Raw genomic sequence first — 18,461 nt, forward strand, 5'->3', positions numbered from 1 at the left:
TCTGGCTCGGAAGGCAAGCCGATGGTTTCATCTATCCCAGCCTGCTCTGAAATTTGAAATTACTGTTTCAGAATTCTTTGTCCTTCCTCCTCCTCTCCCCCCCTGACCCTGGAGCCACCCTGGGAATATTTGACTTCTTTCCCTTTAGAAAATCTTATCTACAAACAGCCTGCGGGGTGTTCACAGATGTGACTCTGAATTATTTAAAAGCTCTGTCCTTAAGAACTAATTATGCTTGGGACCAGAGGGTGCTCGTTGAGAGCCTGGGTATTCAAACAACTGAGGCGCCGGGAGAGGAAAACCAGCAAATCACAGTTAACACATTGCTGGTGTCACTGTAGATATGAGAAGGGTGCGACTCAGATACGACACCATCCCGGGTGTGGGAGCGGGTGGCCACGCGCCTTCCAGGGTAGCTCCGCCGTCTGCAGGAGAAAACGCTCGCGCCGGCGGAGTGAGGGTGTGATGTGTGCTCACGGCAGCCGCGCCGCGTGTTCACAACGTGTTCAGGAAGCCCGAATCACTGGGCGCCCGGGTACCACCCCTTTACCAACAATCAGAGACAGGTTTCTCTCCCTACTGCTTGCTTCAGTTGGGTTTTTATAAAGAAGCAAAACGGACTCCCACCGCCGGCCGGCGTCCAGGCCGTTCTGTGATGAGGTGATAGCAGTCCCGCTGCGTGGTGCCTGCCCGGTTGCTCACGCGGTCCTCTCTGCCTGGGAGCCACCCCGGCCCTCGCCGTCTTCTTCTGAGTAACTACCCACAGGACGGCACCCATTCTATCCGGCACGTGGCCTGCGGGTGGGAGGGGAGACTGGGGTGCCAGGAGATGTCGGCAAGCATGGAACAACCTGTTCCATCAAGTCCTCAGTTGTCTGTGTCTGGAAAGCCTTCTGGGCGCCCTGGGCTCCCCACACAGGCAGCCTTTCTGGAGGGATGGAGTGATGATAAGGTTTACAGACGGCTCATCCTAGACCAAAATGCAGCGTGTTTGGTGGGCGAGTTGGCATCTGGCTAGCAGAGGGAGAGCGAGCCAAGTGCCTAGCCCTTCCGCCTCTCAGGGGCGCAGCTCGGCCCCTCCCCTCTCCGTGGGGTGCCGCAGGACCTCAGCTCCACCGCGCCAGCGCGGGCAGCTCTCCAGCGGTGCCACCACCGCCCCCTCCTCGGTGCGGCTGGTGTCAGTCAGGGCGGGGGCCGCGCCCGTCCACTCCCAGCACAACCCCTCCTGTTAAACCCGTCCGCCTGCTGCCGAGCACGGCGCCAGCGGCGGGAGGGCCCAAAGGCAAATTCCCTTCCATGACCTGCCTTCCAGGTGCTTAAATCCAGCTGGAGAGAAAGATAGATTCAGCACAAAGAACGATGATTACCCAAACTGTGTGACAGTGGCTCTTTTACTAGAGGTTCAGTGTTCAGAAAAAGAGATCTCCAGTTGACTGGGGGGAGTCTAAAAGATCCGTGCCGGCGGGGGGGCCTGCCTCGGGTCGGAGCCGTGCGGCCCTGGGTGGGCGGACAGCATCTGAATGCCACCGTCAAGGGGCGTGGGAGGACTGAGTCCTGACACGGCGGCGGAAGGGGCACAGGAGAAAGCAAGCGGAAATAGGCCGGGAAAGGCCTGGACTACGAAAGGCACCGAAATGCAGACAGGGCTGTCGACCCGCCCAGCGGGAGGACCCGAGCAATCTCTGTGCACGCCTACACAATCCCGCGCGTTCACTTCCTGCAGAAAAGGGAGCGGGCTGCTCTCCGCTCCTTTAGGTCAGTTGCCTATTGGCTTCCATTAGATGCTGGTCACTAATTTCCCCAAGTTCAGTCCAGTGGCGATTCCACCAATGCCCTGAACCGACAGGGTCTGGGAGCCGCCCAAGAGCCCCGGCGGGTCTGCCCACTGGGCACAGCCAGCGACGCCACCCTCGTGAGCAGGCATCTGTTCCTGTGGTCTCACTGTGTCCGGATCTGATAATAGCTAATTCCACCAAATATTAGAGGGGGCTCACATTTAATTAAGGAGTGGCCATTTGTATGCTCCAGACGGGAGGTCCCCACGGCCCTGAAGTCAAAAGAAGGCCCTTCGGGAACATGCCCATCTTTTCTTATTTCCTCTGCTGAGCTCCAGCCTTCTTTGAATGCAATTATAGGAACAAATAAAATGGCTTAACTCAGCTCCCCTGTGGGACAGCCAGCTCTCTGCTGATAAAACCAGTTGTGTGGGCAATCATTAAATGAGAAATCTAATATTTAACTAAATTTAATAGTCTGTTGCTTTGGTGCCTTTCTGTGAAGGGTGGGATTTCAATACAGAGGGACCAGCTATTCAAGCTAGGTTTATGGAGTCGCGCCAATGAGAACATTGTGCACGCGCCCACGAAGCGTGAGCTCTGAGGAGTTGGTAATGGGTGTTTCGGTGGCAAGTCTGTGTTCCCGTTAGCTCCAGGCAAGCTTAACTCAGTAGGCAGCAAACCACACTGCAACCTGAGGATGAAATTTCTCCTTCAGGATCAGCATTTGAGATGGCTGAGTGAGGCCAGAAATATCAAATTCAAATGCACACAGCTGGAGAAAAGAGCGTATTATAATCGACTGTGAGAGGCTCTGTTCCAGTTCTCTCATTTGAAATCTGGTCGTCCAGGTCGGCATTGCCACCCGCAGATTCCCAGGCGGAAGCCGTCTCCGGCCCCCAAAGCAGAAGAGGGGCTGCTTCTCTGATAGTGATGGACCCTTCCTTGTTCCTGTTGGTAAAGGCAGTCTACCCAAGCTCCCACTGGGCCCACTCACCTGTGTGAGCCTTCGTTTCTCCAGTTGGGCCCACATTCGCACACCCCCCAGTCCCTCACCTGTCTCTGCCTGGGCTCATCTCATAGGCGGGCAGAAAGATAAAGATTGCAGGTTCTCCAGGGTTGAGGCTTCCAGATGACCCTGTAAGATCCGTGCACGGGATCCAACAGTTAGCTGGGGTGTGCATAGCATCAATGAATTTCATCATGATCCCAGTATTAACCAAATCCTGACTTGTGTGTGTCATGAGTCCTTCAAGCACCGTAACCTTTTCAATTAGCGAGGTGTGCTTTGCTTTCTTTCTGGTTCGCTTCATGCAGGGAGCAATGGTTGGGAGTCAGCCTTCAATTGCTTCAACTCTTACCCCTCAAGAGGCCTGGACACCAGGAGCCTCTGAGAGCCTTTGGGCTTCCTGAAACACCAGAGGCTGTCTCTGTCCTCTCTAGTTTCTTCTCCATCAGAGACCTTCTTGGGACCACAGAAAAGGGGCCATGTGGGAATAGGGAGAAACACTTGGGCTGAAACCCAGACTCAGATGCCATAGAGACATGTCATTTCCAGGGCATGAATTGGACCTCCACAAACAGATCACTCAGGTTGCTGGAAACCAGTGCATTTTGTCCCTGGGATGGGACTGAACACGGATGCCTTGTGGGGAGTGTGGGGTAGGAGCCAGATAAACAGCCAAACTTCTCACAGTTGGTGTTAAGTGTATATGGAGGGGGTACCTGAGGTCGATGGTCAGGGCTTCTCTTTGAGAAGGTGACGTTTGATTTGATGGAGGAGAAGGAGCCAGCAAAGAAAGTTCCAAACAGAGAACAGTAAGCACAAAGGTCCTGAGGTAGCAAAGAACTTCAAAAATGCTGCTCTTTTCCTTATCCTGCAGAGCTCGCTTCTAGTCTTCCACCCTCTGGATGTGAATAGAACACAAATAATAAATAGTTAAGGTCTCATAAACCAACTCCTCTCGACTGATTGTGTCTCCCTGGAGCACTGTGTTAAAGGGCCGAGGGCATTTGGACTCAGCAAAAACAAGAATTCTCTCTGCTCCCTTAGGAGCTGGGCCAAGGGTGTGGAGCAGGCAGTGGGGCATCATGCCACCCTGGGGTGGTGTTCCTCCCTGACTTGCACACGTGACCACGATGCAGAGCGTGCTGTCTCTGGGGCCCCATCTCCGGCTCTCCGAGTTGGGGTCAAGTCCACCTGGACCTCCACGTGCACCCTTCCAGGCGTTGGAGTCCCTTCCCACTGTAAGGGACGCCATTTCTTGCGTGTCATGTGGCTTTCAGAATCTTTTGTGGCAGTCATCCAACTGCAGATTGTTTAAACTCTGCCTGTTTGAAAATTAGTTTCACCACTTCTCTGCTCACCTTTTCAGCAAAGCTCAATATTCAAATATGTGCCCAGCAACTTGTAAAACATTTTTTCTTTGGTTGGTTGGCTCATCAGAAGCCCTGGGAACCTTCACTTCTCTCTGCTCCTGCTCAGAAACCACCCCTCGGATCCCTGAGCAGTGTTGATACCCACGTGTTGCTTCACCGATAAAACCACTTGGTGCTGGAGACTCCTTGTTATGAGCCATAATTGTTTTTCTTTCTTTGTTTTTTTTTTTTCCTGAGGAAGATTGTCCCTAAGCTAACATCCATGCCCATCTTCCTCTATTTTGTATGTGGGACGCCACCACAGCATGGCTTGATGAGTGGTGTGTAGGTCTGTGCCCAGGATCTAAAGCTGCGAATCCCTGAGCCGCCAAAGCGGACCACGCAAACTTAACTGCTATGCCACTGGGCCGGCTGCATGAGCCATAATTTAACCTCCACGTGCCTTTGTGGAGTCCTGTAGAGTGCCTGTTGTTCTTAAAGGGAGTCATCATGGGAGGATGGCTGAATGTTCATTGTGACACTGCTCGTGGTGGTAGTTTCCTCTTTAAAATAGTCACAAATGTTTCAAAGTGATGCGACGAGTCAAAAGTAGAGGTCCTGGAAGATTGAGTTTCCTTCCCTAGTGAACCTCAAGTTGTCCCCATATGTAGTCTCAAGGTGAGAAAGGAGAAAGCAAGCTGGATGGGTTTGCTAGGTTTCGGATGGTGAGGTGAGGTGGAAAGGCCATTTCAGTAGGAGACTAATGAAGGGGGTTCATGGGGGCATGCTCACAACTGGAGAAATGCACAGTGAGGGCGTCTGTTACGACCTGAGATGTGAGGACGCCATACATGTAGGGCATGGCTCAGGGTTGACCCATCTCTCTCTAGTTTGGAGGGACAAGGGCCAGTCCCACCACATTGAAAACTGCTGCTCCTGTGGCTTCACTGTCAGCTAATCTGATCATCCAGATTAAGGTCTCCAAAGCTAGACAACATTGTGATTAAGGTAAGAAATCAGAATCCATTGTTCCTGTGACATTTTAATGAAGATCACACTCCAGCTTCCACTCTCCTTTCCTTGCTTGGTTCTTGTGGCCACTGTATTTGGAAAACCATTTGTCCTAACAGATATATGATGGTGGTTCCCCCAAACCAGCAGTCTTGAGATGAAACATACCCAAACCTATACGTGTAGTGAGATGCCCCGGAGAAGGCGCATCCCTGGGGGCAGAGAGTCGCCTAATACAGTGGGAAGCATCTTCCGTTTGCCCAAGCTCCTGATTCCACCTCATCCTGGGACGTGAGCAAGTTATGTGACGTCTCGGCTTCTTGGTCCATGCAACAGAATAATAGTCAAGTCCAGGACCGATGTGGGAATTAATGGTACGATGCTCATGAAAACCCATGGCTTCAATAAGTGGTTACTGAATCTGACTGTGTCATTGTTTTCTCTCTTTCAGAAATTTTTGACCTAGAAACAAACGAACACGTACAGAAGGCCGTAAATGACAGACAGATGCCTAAAGTGGAGTACAGGAAAATCGAGATTGACGATTATAGTAAGTGCTGCGTTCTCCCCTCTCAAAAGAAAAGCAGGCATCTGCTCTGAAACAGGCCACCATCCGCACTTGGTCGCCGTGCAGGGAAGGCGTCCCCCAGTGCCAAGTCTCCTGGCCTCGCGGCTAGAAATGCATTCCAGCGAGGCGAGAGTCGGAGCTGAGGGCAGCGTCCTGCACTGAGCTTCCTGTGCTTGGAACCGAGATTCTCACTCTGATGACAGACAAAAATGTGAGGCATATGATTTCTCTCCACAGGAGGTTGACAACTTAAAGGGCCCAGATGGAAATTTTCTCCTTTTGGGGGAAGCATCCTCCTGCTTCTATGCCATTTGGTGTTTCTACTACTTTATCATCTCCCCTCTAAATGCTGATGAGGGCAGCCTTGCAACTGGAGAAATGCCCGCTGGGGAATTCGTGTGTTGTTACAGCCTGAGGAACGTCCAGCACTCTGCCCTTCTCTGTGCTCTCCTTTCTCTTGAGCAGTCCATTCAGTCATTCAACAAGCTTTAATGAGCACCTACTGTGTGCGAGGCACTGCCAGGCACTAAAAGTGTCAGCCTGGGATATCTCCAGGAGGGAAGCAGAGGTCTCATAGCTTCAACTCTCAGCTCTCTGCTGGTGGCTCCTAGTCAACCCCGCCTGCCCCAGAGCCCTAACTGCCTACCAGGTGTACCTGTGAAAACCTCAAATGCAGAATGCCCACACAACCTCCCCGTCTTTCCCCCCAAGCTCTGTCCCTCTCCAGATGGGCCTGCTCTCGAGGAGAATACCTTCTTGTTTGTTGACTGGTTTCAAATACCTTAGGTTCGAACGTCAAAGCTATCTGTGAGTTATTCATTCAGATGCCATCTACCCATCATCTCGGGGGTTGGCAAACAGGTTTCCCGTCCTGGGCCACCTCTGACTGAGTGAGAACAACTGCTGGAGCCCTTTGTTAAATAGGGGTGGAAAGGTGCCAGGGCTCAATGGGAAAGAAGCTGAGATTGATGAGTAATGCCTAAACTGAACCCCGGGGTCTGGGTTTGCACCCTAGACAATCTCTGGAAGCTTTGTCTACCTTTTCCCTTCATTGGGACAGTGGCTTGTCACCTGGGTCAGTGGGCCCTGGAATAGTATTGAGCACCTCTTGTTAGAGAAGACACAGCCCTCTAAGACTGTGAGCTCAAGGTGCAGGAACCAAGGCTCACCCCTGTGAAACGAAGTCAGCCCAACCCAAACTGTGTGTGGTAAAGCTGCATCCTTTAGCAGAGAGCAGATGGCCCAGGAGTTCAGAGGAGAGTGTGAGAAAGGACAGGGTCACATGAAGGTTCCGAGGAAGGTAGGACTTGCACAGGGTCCCTGGAGTCGGCTTTAGGTTGGCAAAGAAGAGGAGAGAGCACAGTCCAGGGCAGGGAGCAACTTGAGCTGGCTCTTAGGCGAGAGTAAGTGTCATTCATTGTAGGCGAGTCAGGAGGCTGATCAGGAACTCCAGCCTGCAGGAGAGTCCCAGCGTGTCAGCCGAGGTGGAGGGACCCCTCCCTCTCCAGCGCCTTTGGTCCCTCCAGAGGCCGCTCTCCAAAATGTCCTGGTCCTATCATGGGTCCATACAGAGCAATACTATATTGGAACTTTTCTAGACACTGTTAGAGATACATGCAGGCATACATATTCACCTCTGAAAGTCAGAAAAGGCGGGAGATACAATGTGCTTCAAATCCCTATTCCCCTTTTAAAACACCCCAAATGTGATCACTGTGATGAATGCATAAAGAAGAGCCTGGAGGCGGGAGGAGAAATAAACTTAGGAAAACCAGAAGTAGAGGCTGTGATGATTTGCTTTGGCCAAGAAATGTGGTTATGCCCAGTGGAGATGCCACTTCCCACAGGTTCAAGGGCCTTTCCGTCTCTCTGGAGTTTGAGTTTCTATTAGATTTCCATGCGATGCTCTCAGCCCTGAGAGCACAGGCAGCTGTGGATGTCCAGGAAACCTAAAACCCTGTAGATGGAGTCAAGAGGCAAATCCATTCTTGCGTGGGAGAGGAGCTATAAAGTAAAAAGAGGGAGACACAGAGAAACTGGGACATCCACAGATGCCAGTCATCAGGGCTTAGGGGAATCCTGATGAGGGGGCATAAAGGCCACAAGTCCAGGCAGAACCTGAGGACACACGAGAACCACAGGAGTCCCAACTCTAATAGAGAATGACGAGAGCAAAGGGTGAGACACCAGCAAGAAGGTATGGTGAACCCGTACCATAGGAGCTTTATATAGTTTCCCTTAGGACAAAAACAAGCAACCCCGAGTCAGACTGGTCTGAAATCCACAGGTAGCAGGCAGGAAGTGGAAACCTGTACTGACATGAGGTGTGTGCATTGAGGATGATGCCAGCTCTTGATGAATTCAATTGAGTGACAGCTTGTTGGTCTTAAGTCCCACATCCCTTTCCCTGTCAAGGTATTTTCTTCGTAGAGAGTTACTCTGAAGAATTCAGGGGTATTCTGATGCAGAGAGCCCAATTGGTAAGATTTTATATTCCAAGGAGATAGGTCAAAGTAAAATCTGGGCTGCCCACATGGATGGCATCCTTGACTGATTCAATCTTCCATAAAGAACCTGGAGTCCAGTTACTCAGAGCAGATTCAAATTAATGAGAACTCTCAGAATAACTGGATATTTACTTTTGTGCTGTCATTTTATAAGGAAGAACCAAAAGGCAAGAAGTTAAGATGACTTTAGATTGATGATGGATGGATGGGTGGATGGATCGGTGGATGGATGGTGGATGAATAAGGAAGCGAGCAACTTCCACATGTTTGTTCCCATCCCACTCTACTTTCCGTATCTGTCTTCAGACCTCAGGAGAAGCTCCATAGTTTGCAGGGACTAGTGCAAAATGACAACACGAGGTGCTTCATTCACAGTTTATTACGACGGCAGAGCATTAAAGCCCAGCAGAGGGCCCTTGCACGGGGCCCGTACACACCCTGTGAAGCCAGCTGGGTGGACTCCATGGCCAGACTTCAAATTCCCCTGTCCCCCGGTCAGTAAATTTTCCAGAACCCTCCCTCAGTTTTCTCACATCTCTTGCTTTGCAGCCAGAGGGTACTCCTTTACAAGAGTCCTTCTCATCTCCTAAACCCATGCCCTCCTCTCCCATCCGCTCTTCACGCTGCTGTTCACAGCAATGTTTCCCAAGTCCTAAAGCGCTAAGGGGTGAATGCCTCCCCCTCCGCGGAAAATGCAGAAAAAGACCTTTAGAAACAAAGAATCGACTTTCCCACCCTTGCGCCTGAGGTTTCATTCGAGGGTGAGGTTTTACTTGACAGGTAAATGGGAATGAAGAGACAGGCATAGCTGTGTGTGGGGACCGGCGTCTGAACATCACCCCTATGGGGCCGCAGAAAACCTGGAAGATGTCACTGTACCGACCAGTTTTTGTTTTTGAGGTTTTGTTTTTTTCATTTAATGCAACCAGAGGCTGAGGCTTTCCTTCGAGAAAAGCTAAGGCTTTCCTAAGGGCTCTCTGGAAATGTATTCAGCCAGTCATGGCCAAGGTCTGCCTGTGGGCTTATCAGTGGCAGAGAGCAGCCCAGACCATGTTTTATGGATATTTCAACGATAAAGTCCAACGCCTGCCTTTCTGCAGGTCCCTGGGCCATTGATCCAATTTGCAAGCCATTAACATTCAGCCAGAATCAGTAATGAGACCCTGGTCAGAGCAGGCTGCTAAGCCAACCCCCCAGCCTGGCGTGTATCTATAGTAATTGTACTGAAAAAGCCACTAATTCCAATTTAATTGCTAATCTGGTTGTAGTTAACATCAATAAACCATTTCTAACTTGGGCAGGAAGGTTTGTTTTGGAGAGAACAGAAGAAACTGTGAAGGAAACTGCCCCCTCCCTGCCCAGCTGGATCCCACACAGCCAAGGACCAGATCCAAACGAGCTTGCAGAAACAAGGGCTGCCCCAGCTCCCTCCACTGTCCTTTAGTGTGTTCCGCAGGCAGCCAGACCTGCCCAGCACCAACCTGCAAACATTGAGGCCAACATAGCCCCCAGCTTTGCACAAACCGTCCCCAGGGGCTCTCAGCCTCCTCTTCTGGGCTGTTGCCCCTGCCCCCCGCCCCCCACCCCCCACCCCCCACCCCCACCCCTGGGTGTCTTCCTCTCCCCATCGCCACAGCTCCCCAGTATCCAGCCCTACTTCCTTGCATGTTGCAGCAGCTGCCTGGCAGAGACCCACGCTGTCCCCGGGGGCTCATTCCTCCCTGCCTGGATTTCTGCTGTGAGCAAGTCCTCCTGGTGATTCAGTCTTTTCTGGTTTTCAACACACTCTGCAAGATTGAATTTAAGCTTCAGACGCAGAAACTGAGCCTCAAAGATGTTGAGTGACTTGCTCAAGGTCACTCAGCCACCCAGTCACGGAGATGAAAATAGGGGCCAGCCGCTGTCTGTGATGGACCCGCCAGTGCCCACTCCAAATGCCCTTCCCCCACACCCTCCTGGAGGGACACGTCGAGGCCAGAGCCCGGCCTCACCCCTTCCTTCTGGTCGCTGTCGCCCCCTAACACGCTGCTCTGTGTTCTGTTTGTGCCTAGACTTGCCCGTTCAGATCCTCAAGCCAGCTACCTTCACCGACACTGCCCACTACCCCTTGCTCCTGGTGGTGTAAGTATGGTCACCCCTTTCTTTCTCGGGGTGTTGCCTGGGAACTCAATGACCCCATGAAACAGGAACGTTGAATTCTTAAGAAAATTACAAATGGGAGAAGTGATGTTGCTGCACACCACAATCTTAAGACAGTTTAGCCCGTCAGCAAATGTCAGGTTCTTTTCATAACTATCGGAGACCCCCAGATGTTAAAGGAAAGGGGGGGCTCTGCTTCCCCTCGCCCCCATCCACTTTGGGGCAATTCGCTACAATGACAGCAGGTCTTAAGTCAAATTCCACGGATCATGCCATGGTGATGGGCTCAGAACGGGTGTGAAAGCTGACGGCGGGCGGTCATCCTGGGCAGGGCCCCAGGCACAGAGGCAGCAGGCTCTGCCAGGCCAGCTGGCTGCCCACCCTGTGTGAGGGTGCCCGAGCTGAGCAGCAGCATTTTCAGCTTCGAAAGTGCCTTGAATGCAAAGAAGTCCTTTGCAGCAAAGAATTATTTCAGAGACTTCTCCTATTAATGAACAGCCCTCTGGGTTAGAGCTCCAGAACAGCTTCCTAAGAGCTCTCTACACACCTCTGAAGGTGCCGCATCCTGATGGGGGTTCCTGCCCCCAGTGGGTACTTCAGATGCTAACCGCCCGCCCCGAGGTTTAGGCTAAGGTTAACTGGTACTCACACCACGCACGCACGGAAGCCTTTCAAAAGCAGGCTCCACTCACATCATTTAACATGTGCTGTCCACCTCTCTGTCCTTTCAAGGCCCTCAGAGCAGAGAAAAAGAGTGAGGTCTCCCGTGCCCCTGGGGGAGCCACCCCCCGTGTTTACAGGACAGGGTCAGGATAGGGCAGAGGCCTGCACTGGGGTTGTTTTAGGCATGATAGTGAAGTCACCCACCTGAGTCAACGTCAAATAACTGGATTAAGCCTGCTCATCGTGCCCGGCCCGGCCCGGGGGCTCAGTCCTAAGTAACAGAAAGGCTTCATCATAAGGATGCCTCGTGGCTCAGATTCCAACATCTGATTCCGGGGTGCAATCAGCCCACTTTCCTCACTGTCTGGACATAGTTAGAACTTTGCCAACAACCCCAACACGCACACACACACACACTGACACACGCACTTCTACGCGTATACGCCCACACAGTCACACCCACACACACCCCACACTCACACCCCCCACACTCACACGCACACACTCCTCCCACACTGCCCCCTTTCTCCCTGATTAGGCCAGATTTTTGTCACTTTCTCAAAGATGCTTTCTTTGACAGCTTTCTTGCCCTAAACACTGGTTCTTCGGTAATCTTAAGGGAAATCCTAAAAGGCTTCCCAGTTTACAAAACAGCTCGCCGTCCTTTCAGAAGGACGGGAGGCATCGCCCAGTCACGGCAGCCCGTTCCGCGAATGCAGGCAGGACCTGCCCACACCAACCACATGCGCGACAGGCTGCCGTGCAGCCACCTTAGTCTCCTGTAGGGCTTTTCACTATGACTTCAAATGCGACAGCACTGTGGTTTGGGGACCTCAAGACACCAAAGAAACTGTGTCAAGTGATGCCTGTTTAAAACAAAAAAACCCAAAAGAAAACAGAACACGCACTTCCCGTATATCAGAATCATATCATCACAGCGGTCTTTCACCTGCAGCCCTCAGATGCAGTACTCCTGAGTCTCACACACACACACACACCTTGCCTGCATGCCCTCAGTCTTTGGCAGAAAGTCATGATGGTTATGGCAGTGGTAGCTGTCACCTCCTTGGAGGAAGGACCAGCCAGAGCATCTTCAGTTGGCCGGCTCTCAGAATGGGCCTTGCCATCTGTTGCTGTGGCTGGGAGAGAGGCTGGACCTGGCGCTGGCCTTGCTCATCCCGTCCCCATCAAATGGAAGAGTACTTTGCAAGTCTCCCTCGTGCCCATGAGTGTGCTAGTGCTCTCCGCAACGGAGCCTCCGTTTAAAAGGGCCCTGTTAGTAGCACTGGCCAGCTTCCACGGTGTAAACTCACCGCCATGGATGGTTTTAGCTGGCAGAGTGATGTCCCTGAGTGAGGAGCAGGGAAGACACAGGCACAATATAACCACCCAGCGAAGGGCTCGGCTGGTCTGATCCCCTGCCTCGCAGGGAACAGGCAGCCTCGTCTTCTGAGGAGATGCAAATAAGAAAGACCACCCCGATCAGCTTGTGTGCTGCGTCTTCGGAGTTAGCCAAAAAGAGAGATCATTTCTTCAAACCAAAGGTGCTGCTAAAAGGAGCAAACGCTTTCTTGTCGCTCACGTGATAGGGACTGAGGAGGGCAGCCTGAGATGTCTAGAACCCAGGAAAGAGCCACACAACATTGGAAAGGCAAGCCAAAAGGAGAAGTTGGGAGGACTTTCTGAGTTTCTCTCACTAAGTAAAGGCCCTTCGGTGACAGTCTGTGCTGGTGCCACTGTGCTTTGGGGTGGCCCTCTGAGTGCTCCCTTTCCTCATCCCCCTACAGGTGTGTGGAGAATGCTGACTCGCCCACCCGGGGTGACAGAACCTGGGATATGGAGGCAGACACGTGGCAGGCAGGGGTCACGGACACCCTCCTGGGGCGGGGAGAGTCCCTTAGGAGAGCATCCTCAGGCCCCAGTGTCTGATAGACTAGCCGCTGTCCCACGCGGCATGCTGAGGCCAGGGACGGTCTTTTCCAGGGATGGCACCCCAGGGAGCCAGAGCGTGGCGGAGAAGTTTGAGGTGACCTGGGAAACGGTGATGGTGAGCAGCCATGGAGCCGTGGTGGTGAAATGTGACGGCCGAGGCAGTGGCTTCCAAGGAACTAAGCTCCTGCATGAAGTGAGGAGAAGGCTGGGCTCCCTGGAGGAGAAGGACCAGATGGAGGCTGTGCGGTGAGGACCCCTCCCGGCGGGCACCATCGACCCAGGGGAGGCGGGGGGAGGTTGCGTCTCCTGGCTTGGCTGCACCATGGTCCTCTCCAGATGTACGTTTCTTGTCAGGGCACACATTTTGCACGCAATTTGCTCGTACTTACAAAACTCTGTCCATAATTCCAAAGTGGATTTCAAGGGAAACGACTAGGGTTATTCTGTCAAAGACTTTTATGCTGGTTTTTGCATAGCTCGGTAGCTTGCTCATTTAGTTGATTAAAACAAGGTGCATGGGGCCGGCCCGGTGGCACAGAGGTTAAGTGCGAATGTTCCACTTCGGCGGCCCAGGGTTCACCGGTTTGGATCCCGGGTGTGGACACGGCACAGCTTGACAAGCCATGCTGTGGCAGGCGTCCCTATAGAAAGGAGAGGAAGATGGGCATGGATGTTAGCTCAGGGCCAGTCTTCCTCAGCAAAGAAAGGAGGATTGGCAGCAGATGTTAGCTCAGAGCTAATCTTCCTCAAAAAAAAAAAACAAGGTGCAGAGACCATGAGGTGAATCTTCATGGCTTCCCCATGATCACAGACATTGGCCAGTGTCCACACACATCTTTGCCATTCGTCACAAGGGGGTGAGAGGGGAGGGAGGGAAGGAAGGACAAAAAGAGAGAGAAAGAGAATATGAGTGGGGATGGAGCCACTACTGAGAAAAGGGACCACTGTGCCCATCTGTGGGCTTGGTCAGAAAACTCTGCTCAGCCCTGAAGAGTGGCACATTTTTGTCTCATCCTTCCTTCATGTCCCTGTCACTGAGTCAGCAAGACCAGTAGAGTGTTACAGAGTGTGTACAGAGAACAGAGTGTTACAAAAAGAAGCTTAGCGTCAAGGGACAGATGCTCAAAATTATTTATTGAGTTTTATCGTTGCCCTGGAAAAAAAAGACATCAAGAGCCTGTGCCAGGCTACAGCTGGCTTCGGGCTCACTGGGTAGAAATACAGTCTTCACGGTCTCATGGCGCACGGACTGCAGCTCAACAGGCCTTAACCACTGAGAGGTGCGGCGAGAACAGCTCGACTGAATCTACACACTCGCCGACTCGGAATGAGAAGAAGGGCCAGGAAAAACACAGGGGCTCAAATGATGACGATTGTCATCTTCATGCTGAAGAGGGAGCTGATGCTGGCCCCGGGCGTCTGGAGAAGGTAGAACACAGTGCCCAGACGAGCAAATGCTCATTCACTGAAGAGCTGTCGGTGAGCTTAGCATCTCACCTCACCTATGATCAGGCCTGTGTGCCTTGCAGGTTTAAAAGATTTCACTTTCCTGACTTTCCATCACGTTTCTCTCTTGTTTTTAAAAAGATGAGTGGCATGTGGTATGCTCTCAGTAACTAACTTTCAAGTGGAAGGAAAAATGAGTGGCCCCCTCTCCTCGAGGGAGCTGTGAGCTGGTTGAAGAGAGACAGGCAGTATGTCCAGAGCCCTGTGTGTGTTACAGACAGAAGATGCAGACGAGGAGGAATCCCGGAGGACCGATGGTCCGGGAAGGTGCCTCTGTTAGGATGCTGTTGCCTGGAGGTTAACAACACATGCTTTCAATGTCAACCATGCTTTCAAAATAAGGGACTATATTGACTGTGGAAATCTGGAGGGATGGCAGCCTCAGGAGTGAGTGATCCAGAGACCCATCAATGCCACCAGAGATCCAGCCTCTCTCCACCTCTCTGCTCGGCCGACCATGATGCCCTCATCCTGAGCCGATTCTCCTCATGCTCACAGGACGGCTGCCAGGAGCACCTAGCTCCATGCTTCTTCATTCACCTCCAGCAGGTTGGGGAGGGAGCCACTTTCAGAAACTTCCAGAAAGGATGGGAGGAGCCTCCCCAGAAGCACCCAGAAAACCTCTCCTTACATCTCCCTGCCCAGTCCAGAACCCAGAACCCATCACCAGCAAGAGGAGTGTGGACACTCGCCATGAGACCCAGTGGGAACCCCTGGCCTGGGGGCGGTCCGCCTCCCCCGACAGAGGAAGGAAGGCTGGATAACAGCACAGTGGGGCTCTCTTGGGAAGGAGGAGGAGCAGGTGGGTGCGGGTCAGCAACCAGCAGTGTCCGGGGACCCGGGCTGGGCTTGGAGGCAGGAGTGGCCCTTAGATCAGCAGCTGTGTGGGGGCTTGTCCTGCAGAGATGACAGCAAAGTCTTCCTCCCTCGGTGTCCCTCCTCCTTTAGTCCTCTTCCACCTGCCTGCTGCTCTCTCCTGTCCTCCCCACCCTGGTCTGACTCCTCCCAGTGAAGCTCAGAGGCCTCTCCAGCCCACCGAGGCCCCAGGCGGAAGGACACAGCGTCCTTCAGGCCCGCCCGCAGCCTGCTCCCCTGCAGGCTCTTGGCTGCGTCTGGCTGGCCCCCTCCGAGCACAGGGACAAGAGGGCAAAAGGCTGTTTCACACTTGCGGTGTTTTCTAAAAATAAGGAATTGATCCGGCCATCTGTTCAAAAACAAGGCAGAACCTGCCCCGGAAAAACAGTAAATAATGTCAACTGTGGGCCACTGAGGCTTACAAGCAGACAGAAACCATCACAAACCTTACAGCCCTCCTAAAACATGCAGACCTTTCTCAGGAAGCTAAGACTCAAATGTTTCAAGCCATAGAGCACTCTACAAAGCTTTTCAGGATCTGGGTCTGTATTTTCATTAGCCAGGAAGAAACAGCCCAGTTTTATCAGTTTAAGAAACCGTGAGGCCAGCCCATCGCACTGACTCCCAGAGCTCCCAGCCCCTTAGCGGGTCTCCCATCTTCCTCAACTTCGTGCTTTTGTCCTGCTGCGTCATGCTTCCCATCACAGCTGACTTGGGCAGAGTCCTCTCCCAGGTGAGCTGCTCGCTGTGTAAGGGAAGAGGGCAGTCAAGTGAGTGGGTGGGTTAGGCAGAGGTGGAGCCACACTGACGCTCGGGGCACAGGCTGCAAAAGCACAGACCCTGCCTGGAAGGGCTTCTGGGAGGAGGTGGCCTTTGCCCAAGACCTCAAAGGATTAATAGGGATTTGCCAGGAAGAAAATTGGAGATGCACATTCTAAGTAGAGAAAATATGGTGAGCAAAGGCTTAAGGTAATGCAAAGAGACAGCCCTTGCACAGCACATGGAGCACCACAGTGTTCATGGGCCATGGAGGGCGCAGGAGATGCATGGAGAGGTAGGGTGGATCACGGAGAGGGTAGGAGATACACGGAGAGGTAGGGTGGACCTGGGAGGGCTAGATGATGCATGGAGAGATAGGACAAGGCTAGACTCTGAGACATGTCCCACATCACCTTAAGGAGCTGCTGCTTGCCCTATAAGCAGCAGAGGTCCACAAGAGGTTTTCTTAGCAGGAAAACAGCAAGGTCAACTTTATTTTTCAAAGTTATAATTTTGGTAACAGTGTAGCAAGTTTTATGGGTCAGAGTCCTGGCAGGAAATGCTCAAACTGGGGAATTTGAGGAGAGATGAATAAAGTGCATGTTTACAAAGGCCTGGGCAGGGTTAGGGAGATCCAGAGGCTGCTGTAGTATCCTGGGGCTAGCCACAGCGATTACCAAGACCCTAGGAGGAGGCCCGTCATGGGGAGGGAGCACCTGACAGGAGCTGTGCAGGGAGGGAGCCGGGGACCAGTGCCCTGACCACTCCTCCCTCCCACTGGACCCCTGCTGGTGCCCCCCATTGGCTGAACCCACCAGAAGCCAGAGGGCACAGGAGCCATTGGCTCTGTTCATGCCGCTCATCCATTGTCCCAAGGCGCAGAGCTCAGTGGAGTCACGTGGAGAGTGAGTGGAGGGGAAGTGGAGAGGCAGCCACCCCTGTGTGGATGGAGAAGGAAGAGGGTGGGGAGATAGAGGAAAACTGATGGGACCCAGAGCCTGCCTGCCATCGCCAGCATGGGCTGGGTACTCCATGGATGTGGCCCCGTGACTGCCAGAAGCAAAGGCAGCAGGTGGGATGACTACCTCCTTACCGTACATGGGGAAGCTCTGGTCAGAGAGGGTCAAGGGCAGCTAGTGCAGCCAGAAGAGAGGGGAGGGGCACAGACCTGAGGGCCTGGGCACGCCTCAGGCTTCAGCTTCCTACGCCCCTGAGCAGGGAGCCAGACATGGAGTCAGCAGTCCTGGAGAGGGAGGGAGGAGAATAACTCAGGAGGCACTTCCGAGGCAGAGTCAGCAAGATTTGGTAAATGCATAAATATGGAGATGGAGGGGTGGGGGATGTGAGGCTTCTGCCTTGGGAGACAGAGCTGGGTGGTAAATTCTGTGCCCCACACAATGCTGCGCCCGCCCTATGGCACAGAGCAGGACAAACTGCTTGACCTCATCTCTCCCATTGGCCCCCTCTTTCTTGCCAAACTGAGTCTCTGGCTGTGAAGTTCCCTGATTCTGAAGGTGCTGAGAGCAGCTGTGTGGTCTGCGGGAGCTTCGTCAGCTTGGGTCTCCAAGAAGGGGATCAAGAGGGACTTAGACATGCGGAAGGTTTTCGGAGGGAGCGTTAGTGAAGCATGCAGGGTGGGAGCGCGGCAGCGGGAGAGCCAGCAGACTGCGGTGGCTCTGACTCCATGGAAGGATGGGGACGATGAGAGATTGGGTGAGAAGGGCCTCCAAAGGGAGCGAGGCTCCCAGCGTCTCCACCAGCCTGACCGGGAACCCAGTGGAGGATCGTATGCCAGGCAGCCAGGGCATGGCTCTAGGGTGCCTGACATGCTCAGGCACTGGCAGGGACAGCTTGGCACAGCATGGACACCATGACAGGTCAGAAAATGTGGCCGCCGGTGGCCATCAGCCAACTGCAGCCCTCAGGGCAGGTTCTCTTGGAAGGAGAGGTGAGGTGCACCACATGCAAACTCGCCCTCTTGTCCCCACTCCTGAAGTCTCCATACGGTCCCAGAAACACCCCACGCTCACTCGGGATCCTGTGCTGTCGCCTCAGAGGTCGTCTCCTGACCTCCCGTCTGCATGGTTCTCACCGTCCTCACCAACTCCAGGGTTTTTCTCTGGTTCCAGTCCTTGCTGGGTCTCAGCTCCTTCAGCGACGACTGTTTGGGCCACGTGACGTGCACACATCACGTCCCGCCATGCAGTCAGTGTTGCTGCTGCTTCCTGGGTGTTAGCCCCCCTCCCCCGGTGGACCGCACTTCTTGAGGTCTGGAGCCCCGTCCTGCCTCGTCCTCTCTCCGGGTCTTCTGCAGACCCTGGCATGGAGCTGCACTCGGGCGTGCCCGGTCAAGAAGGACCCCCGGATTGATTCTGCTTCCACTCTGTG

The 18,461-nt window shown here is 53.2% G+C and overlaps 1 protein-coding gene across 1 annotated transcript in view; it reads left to right on the forward strand.

Moving 5' to 3' along the window:
• DPP6 (dipeptidyl peptidase like 6) overlaps window positions 1-18,461 on the forward strand; it is a 753,509-nt gene that overhangs the window by 721,623 nt on the left and 13,425 nt on the right. Inside the window, exons 18-20 of the mRNA XM_046670129.1 lie at window positions 5,596-5,694; window positions 10,271-10,340; window positions 13,005-13,199. Of these exons, the coding sequence (XP_046526085.1) occupies window positions 5,596-5,694; window positions 10,271-10,340; window positions 13,005-13,199 (364 nt within the window). The remainder of the gene's footprint in view (window positions 1-5,595; window positions 5,695-10,270; window positions 10,341-13,004; window positions 13,200-18,461) is intronic.

This window comes from Equus quagga, chromosome 8 (genome assembly GCF_021613505.1).
Source record: "Equus quagga isolate Etosha38 chromosome 8, UCLA_HA_Equagga_1.0, whole genome shotgun sequence".
Taxonomy (NCBI): Eukaryota; Metazoa; Chordata; class Mammalia; order Perissodactyla; family Equidae; genus Equus; species Equus quagga.